This window comes from Spea bombifrons, chromosome 3 (assembly GCF_027358695.1).
Source record: "Spea bombifrons isolate aSpeBom1 chromosome 3, aSpeBom1.2.pri, whole genome shotgun sequence".
Taxonomy (NCBI): Eukaryota; Metazoa; Chordata; class Amphibia; order Anura; family Pelobatidae; genus Spea; species Spea bombifrons.
Window position 1 is genome coordinate 39,435,720 of NC_071089.1, and position 23,179 is coordinate 39,458,898.

Below are 23,179 nucleotides of genomic sequence, written 5' to 3' on the forward strand. Positions count from 1 at the left end.
TGGGGAGTAATGAGCGCCGGTGGCTAAATATGTTATGCATTCTGGCAGCCATAACCTATTCTTGATATTTAATATGCATAGATTTTGCTATGATTGACTACTTTCCTCCTTCCTTTTCCCTCTGTTTTAGTTTGTATTTATTAAATTAAATTCTTCTTTAAAGGGACATACTACATATAACTTAGTGTCATGTTTACGTTATTATTTTTCCCCGTGCAAACGCAAATGGAGGAAATCATCATTACCCCCCTATGCATCTGCATTATGCTTTTATAAGGTGATTGAATTAAAGAACTTAAAGTTAAAGAATTAACTTAAAGAATTATTAATTTAAGTATCATTCTATTTATTAAGATCAGAAATCTAAAGTGATAGCACCACTTATTTATCATCTTCATAGTATTAACTGGTCAGTCGTTGGCAGTCAATTGGCTAAAATCTATGCTAAAATCTATGCCCCTTTATCCATATTCAGCGATCCCCTATAAATATGCTGTGTCCAGCTACACTCCTTGGATGCCACAAATTCAACTGATCTTTAGTGTTATTGCAAACAGCAAGGGTCATAAAGGTGCAGTATTAACTATACTATATGTGTTGGGGAAACCCTAATATTGTTGGATTGCCAACTGAGTTGGACTTTGTAGTGTAGATCTTGAAAGTTTGACTCCAACTGTGGTTGATCGATAACATATTACCTGAATTCTGAACGAACAAAAACATTTTTGTTTTATTACTCTGGTAGTTTAATAAGTATGCAGGTAAAGTCATCGTTATTTCTTAAACAACTTTTTTTTATTGTTCACTAATATCCTATTACTGTGAATAATTAACCTTGTGACTCAACTTGTGTTTTAAAGGGATTTTCATCATCAGTGCTAGGACAATATTAAATGCTAGCTTGCCAACACTCTTAGAAACAGACTATATATATTATTTATTTTTTATAATTATTATTATTTATTTTTTTTGTGAAAAACCAATATCCTGATTGATTTACAGATGCACAGTTAAATGTCTTCAGATTTTTTCTAGTTGGCATATGGTGTACCAGCTATTGTGTGTGTTCCTTTGGTTATATATTTACTAAGCAGTACTTTTGTGTTTATTCAGGTACAGGAAGGCGTTTGAATCTGAGCCAACACTTCAGTCTGGAATTAACTATGCTGTGCTTCTCCTAGCAGCTGGGCATCAGTTTGAGTCTTCCTTCGAACTTCGTAAAATTGGTGATTTTCTACCTAACTTATTTATGCCTTAGGATTAGAAACACACAGATAACAATAGTCTATTTGTAGGCTCCAACGCTGGGCAGTAAGCGGACCTCAGTTGCTGTAAACTGAATTCTCCCACAATACTCAGGACGGTAAAGGATTAGCTCAGCATCATGGGACTCTAAGTGTAGCACCTGGAGGAGGGCTTCATGTTCACCATAAATACTAGGAGCTAAAATCTAAGTCCAGTGACCCAATTAAAATTTGTTGTAGTGCCAGAAAATCCAGCAGACGTAGAATTCTGTCATAGAACATAAGACTATGTCCATACCCTTTGAAATGGTCCAAAACTTGCCTGTTTCTTGAAGAGGGCATAAAATGGATACCCACCCCTTTTCACCACCTAAACAGAGAAATACCCAATAATGCTTTATATTACACATATTGTTACTGCTGCTAAAACTGTAATAAAGTAATATGAAGGATGTAATCTAATCTTCCTCCCAAATAACACCTTGAATGGTAGCACTCTCAGATATATGCAAACAGGTGACAAAAAGGAGACTGTTTCCCTAAATCAGTAACAGGCCCAAACACTATGGTGACTAATGTTACTTCTTTATGCCGGCCTCATGAATATTAATTTATGTCCAACAATACTTAAATAATTTTGGTAAGTACTTAGAACTTATCTTACTAACAAATGTCCTTGTTGTTTCATGTTGATTCCTACCTTACCTGTCAGTAGTAATAATCACACATAATAGAATGGCCACTTATTTTGACTGTTTACCAATGAAAGATTCTCTGCAGAAATCCTACTAATAATGCTGCCTTTTTTATACCCCACAGGGGTGAAACTCAGCAGCCTGCTAGGTAAAAAGGGGAATCTGGAAAAGATACAGAGCTACTGGGATGTAGGATTTTATCTGGGAGCCAGTGTATTGGCCAATGACCACACCAAAGTAATCCAGGCCGCAGAGAGGCTTTTCAAACTGAAGACACCTGCATGGTGAGTTGTCGTATTGACAAGGCTTTTTATGTTTATGATTATACCCAGTTTGATTGAGTAGGATTTTAAGGAGACCAGAACCGTAAAAATGATTCTGCACTCAAATCCCAGGAAGCTGGGTGCTAGCAGGAAAAAGGGACAGCATAAACCCTCTTGAAGCACAGGAACAAAGAAAAGGAATCCCAGCACTCCAAACAGCTTCCAATCTTTAGGATACTTTATTTAGAGAAAGCAAAAAAAAAAAAAAGCAACGTTTCAGCCAAACAGGGCCTTTGTCAAGCTAACACTTCACTCCAAATCACACCCTTAAGTAGTGAGTATAATTCTATATGAACCAATCACGTTCAGTAAAAAGTCACACCAAGTAAGCATGGGCGTAGGAACCCCTAAAAATCTGGGGGGGACAGCATTTTGCCCCATCAGATCCCCACATGCATGTATAGATTAACTGTATAAGACATACAAACCCTATATTTGGAGGTATATATAAATAATGTATGGAAACATAGCGTAGCAGATATGGATCAACAGAACAACACATAAACCCAGCTTTGCAGGTATAAATCAACTGGAATTCACACAATCCATCCACATATTAATTCATTCATTCTAACTCTTTATTTCAATATACTTACTACCCCCCTTTTGTTACTTTTATCCCCACTTCACCCCCTTCTCACACTATCTTCCCCCTCCCTACCCCCTTCTCACACTATCTACCCCCTCCCTACCCCCCTTCTCACACTATCTACCCCCTCCCTACCCCCCTTCTCAATAGCTACCCTCTCACTACCCCCCTTCTCACTAGCTACCCTCTCCCTGCCCCCCTTTGTAGGTTACTTACCGTGCAGTCCTGTGGTGGAAGCGCAAGGTCTCTGCCTCGCTGCTCTGCCGCGATGCGCGCAGCTTCACTGCTGAGCGCCAGCATATGACGTCATATGTCGGTGCTCAGAGTGAAGCGCCGGCACCGAGACAGACGCCTCACGCTCCCACCACTGCAGTCGGGGCAGCGTTGAGGGCGGTGGCAGCGGCAGGGGGCAGAGGAGGAGCTGAAAACGACCGCTCGGCACCCCTCTCTCTCCTCCTGCGGCGTTTCTATTGGAGGGGTTCCTATGGCCCTGGGGAGATCTATCCCCCCCGTCCCCCCGGTTCCTACGCCCATGCAAGTAAGGAGTTCAGAAACATTTACAGTAGATAATAACCATTTGACCCATCTAGTCTGCCCTGAAGAAGGGACTCAGACCCTAATAACTTCTTGGTATTGTCTTAGATTCAGTATAGCTTTATGCCTACTCCATGTTTGTTTAAATTATCTCACTGTATTAGCCTCTTCCACTTTTGATGGGAGGCTATTTAACTACCACCCTCTGGGTAATGTGAATATTGTTACATTACATTGAAACCTTTGACTCTGCAGTTTAAGACTGCATTCTCATTTAACATTTCTCCTCTGAAATAAACATTTCTCCTGTACTTTGTTAAATCCCTTTAAGTATTAAATGTTTGTGTCACATCACCTCTCTTTCTTCTTTCCTCTACAGAATACATATTACGATTCCTTAATCTTCCCTGATATTTTTTTATCCTGCAAACCATTTACTGTTTTACTGAACTCTTTCCAATATGTCTATACGACTGGAGATGAGGTCTCCAGAACTGTACACAATATTATATACAACCCAGCACCCTGCTTGCTTTTTCAGATGAGTTATTGTATTGCCTGCTTAACTTTAAGGCCTCATAAATTAATCACTAAAAGTTGTTGGTATGCAATTGTCTTAAAGTGGCTTACAGTACTCTATTCACCCTGTGTCTTCAAAGCAAAGTAAGAAAAAAACCCAAAAGACATAATTAATCATGTTTTATTAAACATATTTTTGTATAATTGTAGGTACTTGAGTTCAGTTGTGGAAACAATTTTAATCTATAATCACTTTAAAAAGCCAAACCAAGAGCAGCATGGACCCAAACAAGAGCTTGTCGATTTCTGGATGGATTTCCTTGTTGAGTCCACAAATACGGATGTGTCTGTGGTACGATTCCCTGTAAGTATCTGCATTTATATACACACCTTTTTCCCTTTAGGCCAATACATACAGTGGAAAGTGTAATTTGTACACAATGAGCAACATTAATATTTTGCAGCAAATTAGAGATAAGTTTTCCAAGTTTCACATACACATAAACACATAAGGACAGGCAAAGGGGGTTTCACTAATTACCATTTAGCTTGGGCATTGGGTCACTGTTACAGTTTTCAGAAGCTGCAGTCGCTTCAAGCTTTTCAAATATGTTTTGTTTTGGGGGATGTAGTTAAAGTTAACTTACCTGATGACTGTGTTCTGGCATTACAATTTCAGATAACCAGCCTGTTCATTCTTCTGCACCTGATGCATAACCCACATCATTTCAGCTGTTGAAACTAGTATACTCTTGTTAAGGGAAGGGCAAGAGGTGGATAGTGGTGGGGTTGGACAGCAAAGAGCTTTATGAATTTTATAGCTGTAAGTGAAGGCCTGATGATCTCCCACTTACAAAAATTGTGACAGCCCCGCAGAGAATGACATGGTTGGGTGGTGTGCGTATAACCCAACATTTCAGGTTTGCAAATCAGGACACCATTTTGGGCAGGGATGGCTATAGACAGAATGGATGATGTAGTAAAACCATATATGTTTGGAGGGGTACCGTTAGAACAGTGTTACCCAGGTTTTAATCCGCCCATGATTTGCATTATCCTCTTCTGTGACATAACTGTCTCTACCTATGTTTCTATAGGTCTTGATCCTAGAACCAACAAAGATTTACCAGCCATCATACCTGTCAATCAATAGTGAAGCTGAAGTAAAAACAATATCAATATGGCATGTGCAACCTGATGATAAGGTATGTAACAAAGTGTGAAACATACTTCTATTAATTAAATGTGAAGTAAGGGCCTGGTGTGGAAATTGGTGCTAGGAGTGTTCCTTTACATTATATATGTTAATCATACTCCATTGACACGTGTTGTAGGGGCTGGTTAGATTGTTGGGGTGGAGGTCTTTACCAAGACTTTCTTATGGAACTTTGGGGTTTATTCAACTAGGGCAGAAGATGGTATGAGAGCTACAGTTTCAACTCCTTAAATTCACTATGCATTATGCAGGACTATCCCTTGAAAGTTTCTCTACAAGTATGGCGGAGGAGGCCTGCATAATGCAAAGTTCAATCATCAAGGTGACTTTCATGACATCTTGCTGTTTTTTATATGCTTGGTAAGACTATCCAAGCTACTGAAACTCAATGAGGTTGACTCTTTATAATGTAAAGAAAAGAGATTCAGATGAAACTGTCCTGCCAACTCCCTCTTTAGTGAGTAAACCTTTCTGCCCCTTTTATGTGAACGCAAATAAAGAACCAAAAAACCACGTGAATATAAATAACAATAAATAAAAAAAAATAAAAAATACTTCCCACAATGCGAGCAGCTACAAAACAACACTCTTCCTCAAAGTGTATACAGAAGCAAACCAGGAATGATGGAGCACATACACATAGGGGAAGAAAACAAAAACAAATACAATAGTGTAATATTGTCAAAGAAGTGTATATTATTGGATATGTAAGTTCCACTCACAAAAGGACTGGACTAAGCAGGCTCATCCAATATCAGGCTTCTAAAGCTGTATGTAGTCTTCTGTAAAAACAAACATAAACCAGGATGGTGCAGTATCCTTAAACAACTGATCTTAAAAGATCAAAATGCACTTACAATTAAGATGTAGCGCAACTCAACGAGTATTGTGCAAAAGCAAGTAGAAAATCAGACATCCGGTGAATGGTAAAATCTTTCCAATTTATTCTCTCAACGCGTTTCGCCGATGGGTCGTCGGCTTCATCAGGAGAAAAATAAATAGAACTGCAGTGTAAATCGAACAGCAGCATAAAACATATAGTAAAGTTCCGTGTAGCATCAACCGTCCGTTTAAATAGATAGGAATCCTTCCGGGTACGTCATCGCGTCAAAACGTCCTCATTCGCGTCATCACGTCTTCGTTACAGCTGCATGAAGTTACGTGCCGGCGTCACCACGATCCTACATCTAGACTGTATGTCTCGATACTGCACCATCCTGGTTTATGTTTGTTTTTACAGAAGACTACATACAGTTTTAGAAGCCTGATATTGGATGAGCCTGCTTAGTCCAGTCCTTTTGTGAGTGGAACTTACATATCCAATAATATACACTTCTTTGACAATATTACACTATTGTATTTGTTTTTGTTTTCTTCCCCTATGTGTATGCGCTCCATCATTCCTGGTTTGCCCCTTTTATGTGACTGAATAAGTTATACATACTCATTTCTGATGTTTATATACACATTATTACTGAAATACACCTGTCCAGGAAACAATCTGAGCTAATACAAAAGAGTGATGGAAGAAGAGACATTGGGATTTTGGGTCCTTGAAATGAAATATTTACATTTTTCTGCTGCTCTTTAATTAAAAAAATCTTCTGGCTTTTGTCTGTGTTGTAGAAAGGAATCCACGAGTGGAACTTCAGTGCCTTTTCCATCAGAGGTGTAAGGCAAGTCCTTCCAGAATATTAAAATGATAGTGAAATTGGAGATAGGCAGCTAACAAACTACAATGTCAAAATGTGTTGTTTAAGTGCTTAGAATTTATTTTATTTTCATTTCCTTTTTCAATTTTTTCCCCTTTTCAAATCATTAATTTTTCTTATATCTTTTTCACAAAATAAATTACCGGTAACTATATAAATATAGAAAACAAGATTTTTATGTGAGTACTTTATTTTAATTATTTTGACACATACCTTCCCAACATTTGAAGCGGCCAAGGAATTTTTTAGGTGGTGTGGGATAAAAAGTTTTAATAAAGCTCTAGCCTAGGAGCTAAAACTTTATTACACCCTTTTCAATGCTGTTATGGCTTATTGAGGGCTTAAACAGATTAACATATGAAGTCATCTTCTTTTTATAAACATTTCATTTTAGGGATATCGAACATTATCATGGACTTTTCACTAAAAGCTCACGTTTGACTCGGAGCCCTGCTTTCCATTGTGTCCCTATAAAAGGGGAGCAGTGTTTGGTCACACACACTCTCTGCACACTCAACACCCACTAAAGCCTGTCTGGGGTTAGGTCTAAACTTACACATTGATTAATGTTTCTCCTTTTTGGTTTTCTAGCATATCTAAGTTTGAAGAAAGGTGCTGTTTCCTATATGTGCTACATAATTCAGATGATTTCCAGATTTACTTCTGCACGGATCGTCACTGTAAAAAGTAAGTATGGGTTTCAAAACAAGCTCCAGATCATCTGCAGTTTGTTTTGAATCGAACATAGGACCAGTCTAATGGATACTTGATGGATGAAGATTTTGAAATTGGCATATTTGTTTGGAACACAGAATTCTTGGCTTGTTTGTGGCCTTTGATGCCTTAGTACCCTGTACTATAGTCCATGTTTGTGTTACAGAATAATATAACTGTTGATTTGGTCTGTGTCATTAATAAAGGCTTAGGCAGCAGAATAGTTACTGCTTAGATCATATTCACCATAATTTAAATGAGTCTTGTTGATATATGTTGATTATATTGAAACAAGCAAAGCAATAATTCATCGGATATAGATATTATCAAATCTGTCTATATATAAATTGCAATCTAAGAAACATTTGCAATGAGCACATATTTTTATTTAGCATTGATGTCTTTTTTATTGTTGCTTTAGGTTCTTTGATATGGTGAACAGAATCACAGAGGAAAATGGGAAAAACACGGAAGATGGGGAATGTGAAAGTGACTCTCTGGAGGTTAGAATGCACAATTCAAATGGTGTTTTCTGTAATAGTAATAATAATTATAAATAATACAAACATGTTTGAGTTGTTCTTTCTTGCTGTTTAAATAATTTAGTGCATGTTGATTTCTCTTTTGACTTCTGCATAAATGATAAATAATAAAAAACAAAGAAGAATAAGTCCCTCAATATTTCCACATGTAGCCCTGTAGATGTATCTCACTTCTGCGCTGCCAGTGCCTCCACCCTTACAATCAGTATTTGGATATGACATTGGATCTCGACACTTCACCTATTAAAGAAACATGGCCTTTGGAAACAGCATGCCATGTAGGCACAGTCCTCCATAGTGTAAATGGACCAGAGATCACCCAAATAACTGGTCCTTTGGTTAGAAGTTGGCTGTTGTTGAAATCTATGGCCACTGGTCACGTAACTTAATGTAACTCCACATGGAGAAGCAGCAGCATCCTGTGTGAGGGAGTGTAGATAGTCTTGTAAGAGGAGAGTGTGGTTATGTAGACTCTTAAATGTGGTCGTGCAATTATGTCAATTACCCATAAATCAACCATTGCTGTTATCCCTGTTAACCTACTACAAATAATATGGGCAAGAGCCCTTAAAATGTTTACTGTTTAGAATGTTGAATCGAAATCCATGCAAGCTGGTGGGGTATTTATTAAGAGAGCTGAACATGAAAATATTTTTGGACCCCACAAGTATATGGAACACACTAATGGCACTATGGCATTTGGGGCTGGTTTTTATTCCCAATGTGACCCTGTCAGCATATGATAAGCACTTAGCACTATTATATTGTCTTTGAAATAGTTTCTTGTTCATTCACTATTAGGATTATTTACGTTTATGTTTAATTTTTTTTAAGCATTCTTGTTTTTAGCCTACAAAAAAATGACATTTGTTGACAGCAACAGTGTCATTGTATATTCTGTCTTTTGCAGTTTGACTATGAATATGATGAAAATGGTGACCGAGTGGTTCTGGGTAAAGGTACTCATGGAGTGGTGTATGCTGGGCGAGACCTAAGTAACCAGGTCAGAATAGCTATTAAAGAGGTCCCTGAAAGAGACAGCAGGTGAGTAATCTGTATATTTAGATAATTGAATGCATTTCTGAAAAGTGACCTGTCATCATACAGATGATAAGGTGTCGCTTTTTAGAAGGTACAATTTTCACCCATATAGAAGGGGTGTAATCTTACTGTGAAATTGGAGCCTTTATCTCTATGTCAGGACACACCAAGATAATAAACAAAACTCTGGGTGAGATTCAAATATATATCTGAGCATCTTAAAACATCTCCGAAGTCTATGACAAAGAAGTGAATGTTGTAAGCAGGCATGCACAAAATCTATACTGTAGACATCTATTTTGTCAACTGGTCCTTAAGCTCTATTTTGCTAGCGCATTGTGTGTGTAAACTGTCAGGTTTACTTGAAATAATGAAATAAAGGAACTCCATATTGAAATGTACATTGTTTACTAAAACAATGTACATTTCAATATGGAGTTCCTTTATTTCATTTTCTTTACCACAGTCCATTTCTGATCATCCAAAAGCAACTGAGGCTTTGATTTGACTGTTCAAAGTACATCCACAATGTTCTCCTTTGCATTTTGATTACAACATATTTTGGCAAGAATGGAAATGAGTTTAAGTAGATTAATGTGTAAAAGCAATGTGTTTTGAATTCCAGGCAAAATCAGTTTTCTTAAGTGTTAATGCCTCCTGTGCCTGAAAAAGAATTAAGTTAAGTTCAGTAGTACAATACTTGATGGCTGCTGCCTATGGCGATCATTTTTTTCCCAAGTGCCTTGTATTACAGTAATGTTGGTAGCTGTAGCTAACCTGAAATTAAGCTTTTATACACCACATTTCAGGGAAACATATAAGGCAACACATAATTCATTACTTCATACTTATAATAGCTTCTAAAAAGTGATAATTAAGACACATCAGTATGATGTTAACACATTGCATTGTTCTTGGTTTGCATAGTCTATATTATACTTAGAACATCAATTATTAAATAGAACGCCCTAAAACATTAGATTATTATGTATTATACTGTATTTATAGAGATAGTTTATATTTGGTCCTTATTTAGGATGTACAATATTTAAACGCTTCATTTATTGGGCTGACATTTATTTGTTTAAAATTTATAGTTAAACAAAGCAATTAAAACAGCTCAAGTTGCAGTACACATGCAGATGTGTACTGCAACTTGAGCTGTTTTAATTGCTTTGTTTAACTATAAAAAAAAATTTTCTTTGTGCTTTGGCCACAAACTATACACCACGTATGCTGTGTATGTGTTCTAGACATGCATACATGCTTCTGATATGATCTTTGCCGCAGGTCTAAAGTTTATTTAATAGATCAATATATTATAGAGCCTTGTCAAATACAGTTTCACCTTTGCTAGGTTGATTTGACAAGACATGGAATAGTTGTGCTGTAGAGAACACACAAGAACTAGATTTAAATACCACATGTATTGAATAGGGTAATATACCTGAGACTTTACATAGCATAAATAAATATTGACCCATGTTTTTTTGAGCTTTACTGGGTCATGTCAGAAGATGCTAAAATCTGCTTGTGTTTGAAGACAACCAGCCACGATGAAAGGCATCGGCATTCTCTTGCAGGCAGTGTTCATAGTGGCTTGGCTGTCTTAATTTTTTTCTGAAGGCTCAAATTTTACCAGAGTTACATATTACAGCTGCAACACCGATCGTCTTTGTTGAATCATGCGATGACTCAACAAAAACTTCACATATTTCTGAAAATTAAGGGTGCACCTAACTATTCGTGTTTCAGACAGGGTGACATTTTGAAGGTGTGGACTACATAAGCTACTTTTGGTGTGTATGTTTATATAGTGCCTTTCTGTTGCCTACACAGATTTATTTTTCCTCTCCCCCACCCAAAAAAAATCACCTGGAACAAATTATCAGTCATGTAATGTGAGCTGAAAACATTTAGTAATTCTCTGTAGAAATTTTTTAGCCCCACCTCCATTGTCATTATACACTGAAATGTGAATAAGTATGTAATTACTTTGTAAATGCTTGTAAATTAAACCTTATGTTACACAGTAAGGTGGGTGTGATTTCCCATTAAAACAGGCGCTCTTTTGCACTTAAATCTATGTTGATTTTCAAGATCAAATGCGCTAGATCAACCCAAACGCTGCCCCGTAATAGTTTGTGGCCTTGGTGCTTTCCATGTTGTTTGATACACTAAGGTGTGTATGATGTCACTGATATCCTATTTTGCACACTAAAGCTAATGGAAAGCTAATAGACATTAAGCTGTTACTGCTTAAAACCAGTTCCAGAAACAACTGGGTCATGAACATGGCGCACCTGCGCTAAAAATGGGTCTGGTCTCTTTATGGTCGGCTTTAGGAAACATGCTTCCAGACAGTGATAAAATAAAACAAACGGAGACATAAGCTGTGTAGAGTCCAGATAATTTGGCCTTGCAAGCTAAGGAAGCAGTAGCAATGAGATTTTTTTTCCCAAAACTGTTTATTCAAGTACATCATACACAGGCAGAAAACAGGCTAGTTCCACATTGATTAGACATATGTTTGTTACATAAAAATGAAGAAGACATAGTCTCGTATAGCTGGGGCAAATCAACAAGGTAGTACAGCATCTGGATGACATAGTATACTGTGTTATAGCGGCAGCAGAAGGTAAATGCGTTAATACAGGAGTGGAATCAAAAACCTGCGTGCATTTCAAACCTTTGCAGAGGTAAGGCTGTGCATTCGTACTTTGTTGTAGCAATGAGATTTTAAAGTTACACTTCTGAATGCTTGATTGTTACATTATGTACAAATCTCAGGAATCTTTTTTGAACAATGTAAGGTATCTAAAATCCATCACCTCCTCTCTGTACTGGAAGAATGCTGTTTTTTCTTCGTTTAACTTCAAATATGGAAACAGAAGAACTGGAACATGTATTTTTTTTCCACGGGACAGTCTGGCAGATGTGCAACTAAAATAGTAGTGGAAACAGTTTGGGAACTGGGTTTAAACAGCGTGACTCACATCAACCAAAGAATGCCAGGTTCAAATTCAGTCCAGCTAATGTTCAGCATGGAAAGAATGTTGAAGGCTCAAATACAGTAGTAAGAGTCATTAAATGGATGTTTATAGTCTTGTAGGCAAGTAGTGTTTATACTTGGCATGAATGGCTGTATTAGTCATCACGTGTTACAATACGCAGATCTGTCAGCTCTCTGTAACCTGTTGTCTTAATGGCCTAAATTACATATTGTAAAAAAATAATTTGTCTAATCACTGAACTGTGCTGTTCGTGTTTCAGGGATTAGGTCATCTTTAAAGTCGTACCCAGGCCTATTTCATGCCATAGCAACCTTCCAATACAAATTGCCAGTTTATTATGCTGACCATAGCCCTAAAAACATAGCACACGCTACATCTTCTGTCATTAAAATTAATATCGCTTTCACTGTCCTTAATATTATTTTGTATTGGACTTCTTGGTTTAGGACCTGCATGGAAGCAATAGTTACATTGAAAGAAGAAACTTGGAAAACCTAATGACATCTATTAATTTCCGTTGAAGTATTTATCCCATATCAAGTGCTTATTTTCATTAGGGTCACACCAGGCTGTTGATCCAGTACCTTTGACAGCAACAGCAGCTGAATGATATCAGTGTCTGTCCATTAGTATTTTGTATTACCTCAGCATGAAAGGGATATTTGGTAACTTCACATACTTGGTTGTATAACACAGAAAGTATTTGACAGTGGTCCAAATAGTGACAGTCCAAGGTTAAGGGGACCTGGTGCATTTTCTTTAGAAAATCACCATTTCAACATCTAAACACAGCTATTGCTGTATAAATGATATGTAACCCTTTAGCAGTGCCTACCGATAGACTGTAAAATTTCACGGTGAGTTGTCTATCTTGGGCCGGTCTTGTGGCAGTACATCTAGGGGCCGGCCGTGCAGGGGGTGAGTGATATGAGGCCTCATTTGCCCCAGTAAAGGATACTGTTCACGATTTCCCCCATTAAGAAAAAATTGTGCAAAAATGGTATATATGAGTGTTGCAAGGTGAAAACCACTGCTGAAAACGAACACAAAGGATTGTCTGACTTTTGCCAAAAAATATTTAGATGACCCCCAACTTTTTTGGGATATTTTGTGGACTGATAAGTCAAAAGCAGAACTTTTTGGAAGACGTGGGTCCTGCTACATCTGGTGTAAAGCTAACACAGCATTCCACAACAAGAACATCATACTGTGTGATCAAGGGAAAGGAGAATAAAATATACCAAAAATGCATTGGCAGTTTATTTTCAGCTGTCTTTCTCTATTTCACATAGCAACAAGTAAAGTATTTTGTAAAGAAAACAATTCTGATGTAGCCAAGCGATCTGTTGCAAGTTAATGGCTTGGTAAATGAACAGACCAGGGATGTATAGGTATATGTATAGATATGGCACACAATAGTCCTATTAGTTGTAGAGTGCTATGTCCATTGACCTCTTTTAGAAAACGAGCCAGGCCAAGGGGAGTCTGAACCCTTAGTTAATTTCAAAGCTGTCTTATATTGACAATGTTGTACTTAACATAAGACAATGGGCCAATGTGACACATGGACAAAAAGGCCCTATAGCTGATATTACTTAAAATAAGTTGCCATCCTTGATAAAGAGCAATGTTTATTTATTTGCTGAGGATTTTTTTTAGATCTACACATTGATACATTTTTTAAAAATTATTGGAGACAGTGAGGTGACGTCTGTTCTCCCAATGTACTCAGACTGCAGTGGAATACATGTGATGGGGTGTAATGTTATAGAATTCTGTTTCATTGTTTAGTCTCACATTTAATTCCTCTGTGTTCTTGTCCTTTCTCACAGTTAAGGAGTAAAGCCAGAAAACTAAAGGCACAAGGTCTGCCTGGAGAGCTTCTTGGGGCCACATTTTTGTTCTAGTGCTTCATAAATCTAATTGCATCCCTTGTAAACTGTGCTTCTTCGCACCGGAGCATAATTTAATTTTTGGCTTTTATTTTAAGATTTTGCCTCTAGACAAAATACATTTCAGTTAAAAAACCATTCCTGTACAGAGTGCAGGATTGTGTTTGACGTATATATATATATATACACTGATAGGCTAAATCTTTACTTTTGCACTTTTAATCTGCATGTCTGGATTTGCATGCCGTTTACATATCAAAGCAGAATGGTCAGCTGCTTTTATGTTACATCTTATTATTAAAAATTATTTTCAAATCTCTACTAGTAAGGATGCAGTAAGCATTCATAATATATAAGCCATAAGTTAACAGGTATTGGTGGTATGAACAACATACAAATTCTAACACAAAATAATTAAAACCACACAGATTATATATATATATATATATATATATATATATATATATATATATATATATATAACACACAAGCAACGGTTTAGTTATCCCCCTTGAATATTGTAAGAAGCGCTGTGTAAATTGTTGGCTCTCTCTATATATATATATTGTGTCTCCATGTCTCCTACATTCATCGGACTCAAAGTCTTCTCTGTATACTCAGGTTCTGTACCATGGTTCAATGGACTCACATTGCAAAATAACATTATGCATCCAGATATGACCATTTGAAGTTATACATGTGGATAATAGAACCACCTAGGAGGTTTTTGTCTTATAGTGTTTGCCATGTTTATTTTTTTAGTAAGGTGGATTTTCTTTTTTAGGTATTCACAACCACTTCATGAAGAGATTGCTCTACACAAACACCTGAAACACAAGAACATTGTTCAGTATTTAGGATCATTCAGTGAGAATCGTTTCATTAAGATCTTCATGGAGCAGGTCCCAGGAGGTATGTCCACTTATGATGTGCATATGAATGGACGGTCACCTAAATGAATCACAAGTTTATCTGATAGGATTGTCTGAGATATAAATATCTGAATATTTCTATAAAATAATATAAAGGGAAACTTACAAAAAGGTTCTTCTTCAATAACACTTTGGGATATTAAGATAAATATGTGAAAATGACTGCATGTCTTGACAAAAAAAGTGATTCAATTGTATTCATTGAATAGTTACAGTGGTGAGAATCATCCCTACATTTAACTATGTGTTATACAGGGCCAGGTTAGTCTTTCTTGCAGAAGACGGAGATTGGGTTTTCTTGAGGTTGATGAGCAGAGCTCTTATTTTTCCCGCAAACTAACATGTTAATGAATACACCCTGATGCTCGCCCACCAGGCATCTGAATTTCCTTGAGACATAATGCAAAGTTAAGCTCTATACTGGTTTAATAAAATGCATTTACAAGTAGAATGAATACTAGTTAAGTTAATGGACATCATATTTTTAAATATTAGTTGAATACACACTATAAAGTTGTGCATGGACCACAACTATTCCAGTAATTTCCTTATAGTTTCCCTTTAATACATTGTTAATTTTTTAAAGCACATAATTTAAGATAATCAATTTTTTTTGTCCTTTACCTCTGGGTCCTTGATAAAAAAATAGCTTGTAAAAGTCTGTTAGATTGGAGCCAAAGCTGACTTCAGAGACAAAAGTCTGTAAAATTAAATAAAATAAATAACCTTGTGGCCAGTGGACTGTTTATGTGGGGTGCTACCATAGACCTGACCAAGGACAATGGCCTCAGGACTTTTCTTGAACATGACCTCTTTTTCCTTATGCCACCCATCTTCTGTGCTAAGTGGCTAGACACAACAACATATTCCAGTGCCCTACCTCTGAAGGGCATCTGTGGGATCAGACACTAGTGAGGCTTTGTCAGCGAGACACGGCACTCAATAGTATAAATAGGCCAGTTCCAAAAACTCACAATATTTCTCTGTTTGTACCATTATGACTACACCACAATGCATAGTGAAAAGTTACCACAGACAACTGCTGAGTATTTTTGTCTCCAAAGTCAGCATCTAACAAAATATGGTAAACTACATAATGGGGTAACATCTAATTTTAATATTTGTGTACCATCATGTGTTACAAACCAATCTTTAGTTTGCTCTTGCTTTACATTGTTACTGTTCTGTTTTATATGTCAACCAGCATTGCCAAAGCAGTTTTTAAGAATATTTCATTATCTCTTATTGCAAGTGCTTGATATTTTGTATGATTATGAATATGGGCAAATCAATTGTGGTTTTTTCTCCATTCTGGTATTATAATAGGAAGCCTTTCTGCTCTACTAAGGCAGAAGTGGGGCCCTTTGAAGGACAATGAGCAGACAATTGGCTTTTATACCAAACAGATTCTTGAAGGTTTGAAATATCTTCATGACAACCAGATAGTGCACCGGGATATTAAGGTCAGTATTACACAGAGGTTAAACAAAATCACAAATGGAGTCTCCTCATCTCAGCATTACTAAGTTTGCGGGAAGAGGGGGTTGCTCCTTGCTGAGTATTTCAGGAGTTTCCAAAACATTTTCTTTTTTCCCCAGCTACATGGAAACTCAACCATTCACTAATGGTCAACAATTTTCCCTTTATTTAACCCCTTTATGACAATTGCCGGTCCGGGCACGTCACGGAAAATTATGTCGTTAACGACAATTGACGTGCCAGGACCGGCGCGTCTTTAAACGGGTGCAGAAAGCGATCTATTTTCGCTTTCTGCACCTAAACGGCGTTGCTGTAATGCCTCGACCTCAAGGCATTCAGCAACGCCACAATCGGCACAAAGAGGCCATCTCTGGCCCCTCCCCGGGGCGTCAACATCCGCCATACGTTTTAAAAGCGTTTAGGAGGCGATCACTTACACTTACCTTGGGATGGACTATGACTGCTCCGGAGAGCGGTCACAGCCGCAGCTGCCGGTGATCTTCGCCATCAGCAAGATGGCGGCGGCCCGGGAAAAAAAACAATAAAGACGAAAAAGTTCGCTGGATGGTCTCCAGACCCTCTAGAGAACTCTGGCTCCACTTGCAGGTTGAATACAGGTACTGCATTCAACCATGCAAGTCAATGGAGCCCAGCTTTCTAATCACAGTGTGATTAAGAAAAAAAATTGTAAAAAAACTGTAAAATGTAAGAATAATTTCCCACTGAGGGGAACCTTCAAGTTGAAAAAATTTTTTACATTTTTTTTAAAAAAAGGCAAAAAAAAATAAAATATATATAGAAAAAATATATTTTTGTGAGCAAGTCCTAAAATTAGCATATTAGCTTAAAACAATTCTCACATGGAAAGAGTTAAAATACTGGCATATGGGGTGTCTACTTTTAAAAAATGTATGATTTGATGGGGTAAATTGAATTGGCCAGGTTCAACAATGTCCCAAATAACACAGGGGGAAGGATGGCCACACATCTAATTTCCAATTAGAAAAATGCACACGTACCAAATTTGGCCTTTTAGTTCCCCCCAAAAATGACAAACCCATGCATGTGGGGTATCACTGCGCTCACGAGATGTTGCTGAACACATATTGGGGTGTCGTGTGACAGCGGCATAAACCAGGATCTGTAAATTCATACATAAAGTAGGTGTGTGGGGGAAAAATACACACAAAAAAATACTACTGCAAACTTTGAAAAAATTCTGGTGGTAAAATGTGTGTATGCAAAGAGTTAAAATACCAGCATTTAAAATACCCTGGGGTGTCTAGTTTTCAAAAATATATGGTTTTGTTGGGCACACTGAAATGGCCCGGCTCAAAGATGTACCAAATAGGGCATGGGCAGTGGATCCCCAAATGCCAAAGTTCAACATTGAAAAATGCGCATGCCCCAAATGTGGGCCTTTTGCCCCCAAACAGTCAGGCAAAATCATTCATGTGAGGTATTGCTGTACTCAGGAGATGTTGCTGAATACATATTGGGGTGTTTTGTGATAGTGACATATACGAGAACCTTTTAATTCATACCTGAAGTAAAATGTGTGTGAAAAAACAAATGCAAAAAAATGACTACCACAAAGTTTGACAAAGACTGGTGGTAGATATGGTGCATGGAAAGAGTTAAGATACTAGCATTTGAAATACCCTGGGGTGTCTAGTTTTCAAAAATATATGGCTTTATTGGGCATACTGAAATGGCCCAGCTCAAAGATGTACCAAATAGGACATGGGCAGTTGATCGCCAAACGCCAAAGTTCAACATTGAAAATGTGCGTGCCCCAAATGTGGCCCTTTTGCCCCCAAACAGCCAGGCAAAATCATTCATGTGAGGTATCGCTGTACTCAGGAGATGTTGCTGAACACATATTGGGGTGTTTTGTGATAGTGACATATACCAGAACCTGTTTATTCATACCTGAAGTAAAATGTGTGTGGAAAAACAAATGCAAAAAAAAATTACTACCATAAAGTTTGACAAAGGCTGATGGTAGAATTAGTGCTTGGAAAGGGTTAAAACACTAGCATTTGGAATACCCTGGGCTGTCTAGTTTTCAAAAATATATGACTTGATGGGGTAAATTGCATTGGCTGGCTTCACATATACCCGAAATGGCACATGGGGGGAAGAATTACCAGATTTGGAAAAAATGGCTTTGAAATAGCAAAACGCTACCTGTACTTGAAAAATGCAAAAAAAACATAAAAACATTGGGTATTTCTAATCTCAGGGCAAATAGTAGAATCTATTTAGCAGGTTTTTCATTACCTTTTATAGATGAGTAAAAGATTTTTCAACTAAAAGTTAGAAACAGTCATTTTTTTCTAAATTTTTCACCATATTTTATACTTTTCTTAATAGTAAATAAAATGATACAATCAAAACAATGTCATATAAAGAAAGCCCTTCTTGTCCTGAAAAAAACAATATCTAATGTGTGTGGGTTCAGTAAACGGGAAAGAAGAAAATTACAGCTAAACACGAGCAGCGCAGAAATGTTAAAAAGGCCATTGTCACGAAGGGTACAAAAAGTAAAATCAGCCTTTGTCACGAAGGGGTTAAGCTCAAGGTTTCCACACATTCGCAATGAACTCACCATCTCCAAGTTTCCCTCCCTTCGATAATCCTGCAAGCAGTTCAGAAAAAAACATTTCATGATTCAGATGCTTTGAAACATGCCTCACATGCAATATAAGTATATTTGATAGTAATTCAAGAGAAGTAAATAAAAGTAATGGTTCAGAAATTAAATGTATGGCTCAGAACAAAATAAGCTCCCTATACACACAATACACATATGTATTAGTGTTTTATTGAAGTTTAACCCACAACCTGCTCTTAAAATAAAAATGTGTTTCTTTTAGGGAGACAACGTGCTGATCAACACTTACAGCGGTGTGCTAAAAATTTCTGACTTTGGTACATCCAAGAGGCTTGCAGGAATCAATCCAAACACAGAGACGTTCACTGGTAAGGTTTTACTTTTAAATTTATGGTATCATCCCTTAATCTCGTTTGACTAGGCAAAAACAATGTTACTCAACTATATATGCTTTAAAGTGAAATAATAATATATATAAAATCTGGTTGTCTTTATTTAAGTGCATACTATGTTATTAGTATGATTACTACTAATGTTCATTCAGAAAAAAGACTTGGGGATCTTAAATTGATAAAACTGTTTATGACTATTGTAGCTGGAAACAGCAGATTTTGAATTGAATATCTTTATAGACATACAGAGGCCTTTTGTCAGCAATCATCACTCCTGTGTTCCAGTGGCTAACTGATCATTAGTAAACCCTTTTGCAATTATGTTACAGCCACAAATTTCCTAGTTTTCCATGGAAACAGCTGATTAGGGTGTATATATATATAAATATATATATATATGTAACCCTTTTTTTACCTTGCTCCGCTGTCAGGCTGGTAGTTACAAATTTCAGTGACGCTGGTGACAGGAAACCTGAGCCTCCGCAATTGCTGGGAGATCGGGACATCTTCTTTCTTTATGCAGTGCCTCCACTCAGTGATTTGTACTATGTTGAGTAGGGGAACCCACCCACTGAGAAATGGCCCCTTTCACGCAAGAAAATAACACACACAACTAAAATGCAAATTATTTATAGACTATATTGAAATAAACAGGTATTATAATATAAAGACCCAGCTGCTGTGCCTATGAAGTTCAGTTCTAGCAGTGGGTAAACAGTCCTGAGAATATATATATATTTAACACAGATAACTGCCAACACCCGCTCCCCCACCCCAAATGTAGGTGTTCTTCCCACCCAGATGTCCCAGTGTTGGTGCACTGTTGGGGCCCTTGATGCAGGTAGCGCTACCCGGGGAGAAAAGTATATATATGTTGATATATATTAGTTAAGTACCTCTCCTTAGTGTCTTCAGGCAGCTCTGGGATGCTGCCCCTTTAACCTCCTGGCTGAGAGTATAACTGTCTTCCCACACAGATGTCTGTCTGCAGCTCTGCTTTCACCTCACTGGTACAGGATGCAGGACTTGGACGCTCTGGGTACTTGCAGTCTCTCACTCTCACTCAGGAAGCATACAGCACCATGCTGTATTCTCTGCACACTTCTACTTCAATGTACTGCTTGGATGTCAGCAGTACACACACTAAAGGCAGCAGGGAGGACAGTCTGTCTCTCTTCCTCCTTCACTCCCCTGCTTAGCTCTGCTCTTCCAGAAGTTTCTTCCTAGACCCTCTCCTCTGATAGGCTGAGAAACATTCCCTAGCTTAGGCAAACTGACATATGTCCCATTGAGATACTGATTGGCTCAGAGGAGACAAGTAACCTGGTGCTGGAAGGAAAGGTCAGTATCCATGACAACCCAGCTGTAATGTTATTAGACAAAATAACTGCACTGGGTTACACCTTCCGCCTCGAAAAAAAATATCCTGCCTCCCACTGGCAGGAACAGAACATCCTAGCAAAGTATAAAACAGTAAAACACAACATGGTACGTGATACACGAACAGCGACTTAGAACAGTAAAGCACTCTCACCAAGAATTTCGGTTAGGGCGTGCAACACATTTATCAATTTATTGTACATGGGTTGGGACTGAAAGTAGGTGGGTTCCCCAATGTTGTCATATGTTAGAAACCTCGGTGGCCTTCTATTTCTCCTGCTGCGACCCAGATTCCTCTGAGGAAGTCCTCTGGTATCTTCAGCACAAGGTCTTCCCCTTGCACTGTTGGGGAGGGGTCCAGTCGCTTGAGGCTCTGGTTCTCCCATAGTACTTAAGTCTCTTTCAGAGGAACCTGGGACAAAGCTAGGGCTTTCAGGATTCAGAGAATTTGGAGGAGAATCGTGGACAGAAGGTTGGGGTAAAGTCCACCAGTCTTGTTCACAGCCAGATTCAGCAGCTCCTCTGCTAACAGGAACAACTCCACTAGAACCTTCTCCAGGGTCAATTGTTGATGGAGGTTGCATACTAGGGCCCTCATTTCCATTACTCTGACTATTTTCAGGAAAAGCCACAGGTAATAAGTGATTCCTGTGCCATGCCTTTATCCGGCCTTCAGGCCCCTTGATTCTGTACACGGGAATCCCTGGGATCTTGGAAACAACTTCAAACAAGATGTCTTTCCAACGGTCAGCCAACTTGTGTTTTCCTGGAATGCCTAAATTTCTCAGTAGGACTTTGTCTCCAGGCTGAATGTCCTTATAACGTACTTTAGTATCATACCTTTGCTTGTTATCTTCATTCAGCTTGGCTGTGGCCTGCTCAGCCAACCCATAAGCCTTTTGTAAGTTCTCCTTTAATTGCCTGACATATCGGTAGTGAGATCCATGGTTCATTCCATCTGAGGACACTCCCAGACGGATGTCAATGGGCAATCTTGCTTCTCTTCCAAACATCAAAAAATACGGGGAGAAGCCAGTGGATTCATGCCGTGTACAATTGTATGCATGAACCATCGCTTCTACATGCCGACTCCAGGACCTTTTCTCACAATCTTTAAGTGTCCCTAACATATTAAGCAGCGTTCGGTTGAACCTCTCAGGAAGAGCATCTCCCTCAGGGTGGTATGGGGTCGTTCTAGACTTTTCAATCTGAAGTAGCTTCAACATCTCATGAATAAGCTTACTTTCAAAATCTCTACCTTGATCGGAGTGCAGCCGGTTTGGGAACCCATAATGTACAAAGAACTTTTGCCATAATACTTTAGCAACAGTGGCAGCTTTCTGATCTTTTGTTGGGTATGCTTGGGCGTACCTGGTGAAATGATCAGTAATCACCAAAACATTGCTGGTGCCAGTAGAATCGGCTTCTATGCAGAGAAAATCCATGCAGACTAAATCCATGGGGCCCAAACTCCTAAGGTGGCCCATGGGTGCAGCTCTGGTAGGTAGGGTCTTCCTCTGGATGCATCTTCTGCACCTCCGGCAATACAGCTCTACAGATTCTCTCATTCCAGGCCAGTAGAAGCGATCTCGTATCAACCCAAAGGTTTTGTCTACTCCTAAGTGGCCATGGTGGTCATGAAGAGACCTCAGGACCATCCCTCTATACCTTTGAGGTAGGACTAATTGTTTCCTGCCAGGATGATCATGGTATTGTATAATACGATACAGGAGTTTATTTTCAATATGGAATCGACGCCACTCCTTCTTAAACTGTTGTTGTAGCTCAGCGGGTAAATCATTCAAAAGCTTAAGATTATTAGTCTTCACAGCTCTTAACAAACGACCAACTACAGGATCTTGGTTCTGGGCTTTTTGCTTTTCCTCTATTCGAATCATGGACCACAGGGGAATTGTGGCTGGAAGGCACATAGCCTCTGGAATGGCTTCAGGCGTACAGCTGAGAGAGTCTATACACCGCAACTCTGAGAAATTTACCCACTCATTTTCCACTGTTGAGGTTTGGCAAAGGGCTCTGACTCCTGGGCCAGGGATCTCAACCCACTCCTCTTCATCTTTCACTGCAGGCAATCCAGGTCGTCTAGATAGAGCATCAGCCCCCACATTCGTTGGTCCTGCCTTGTATTTCAATGAAAACTCATAATTGGATAACGCAGCTAACCACCGATGACCTGTAGCATCCAACTTGGCTGTAGTCAAAATGTAAGTGAGAGGATTGTTGTCAGTTCGCACCTCAAACTTAACACCATACAAGTAATCATGCAACTTCTCCACAATAGCCCACTTAAGGGCAAGGAACTCTAATTTATGTACTGGATAATTCT

The 23,179-nt window shown here is 38.3% G+C and overlaps 1 protein-coding gene across 1 annotated transcript in view; it reads left to right on the forward strand.

Annotated features, from left to right (window-relative positions):
• MAP3K5 (mitogen-activated protein kinase kinase kinase 5) overlaps positions 1–23,179 on the forward strand; it is an 81,758-nt gene that overhangs the window by 33,348 nt on the left and 25,231 nt on the right. The window contains exons 8-18 of the mRNA XM_053458990.1: positions 1,114–1,226; positions 2,064–2,223; positions 4,115–4,268; positions 5,002–5,109; positions 6,747–6,796; positions 7,424–7,519; positions 7,968–8,049; positions 8,999–9,132; positions 14,820–14,947; positions 16,294–16,430; positions 19,326–19,431. Coding sequence (XP_053314965.1) covers positions 1,114–1,226; positions 2,064–2,223; positions 4,115–4,268; positions 5,002–5,109; positions 6,747–6,796; positions 7,424–7,519; positions 7,968–8,049; positions 8,999–9,132; positions 14,820–14,947; positions 16,294–16,430; positions 19,326–19,431 — 1,268 coding nt within the window. The remainder of the gene's footprint in view (positions 1–1,113; positions 1,227–2,063; positions 2,224–4,114; positions 4,269–5,001; positions 5,110–6,746; positions 6,797–7,423; positions 7,520–7,967; positions 8,050–8,998; positions 9,133–14,819; positions 14,948–16,293; positions 16,431–19,325; positions 19,432–23,179) is intronic.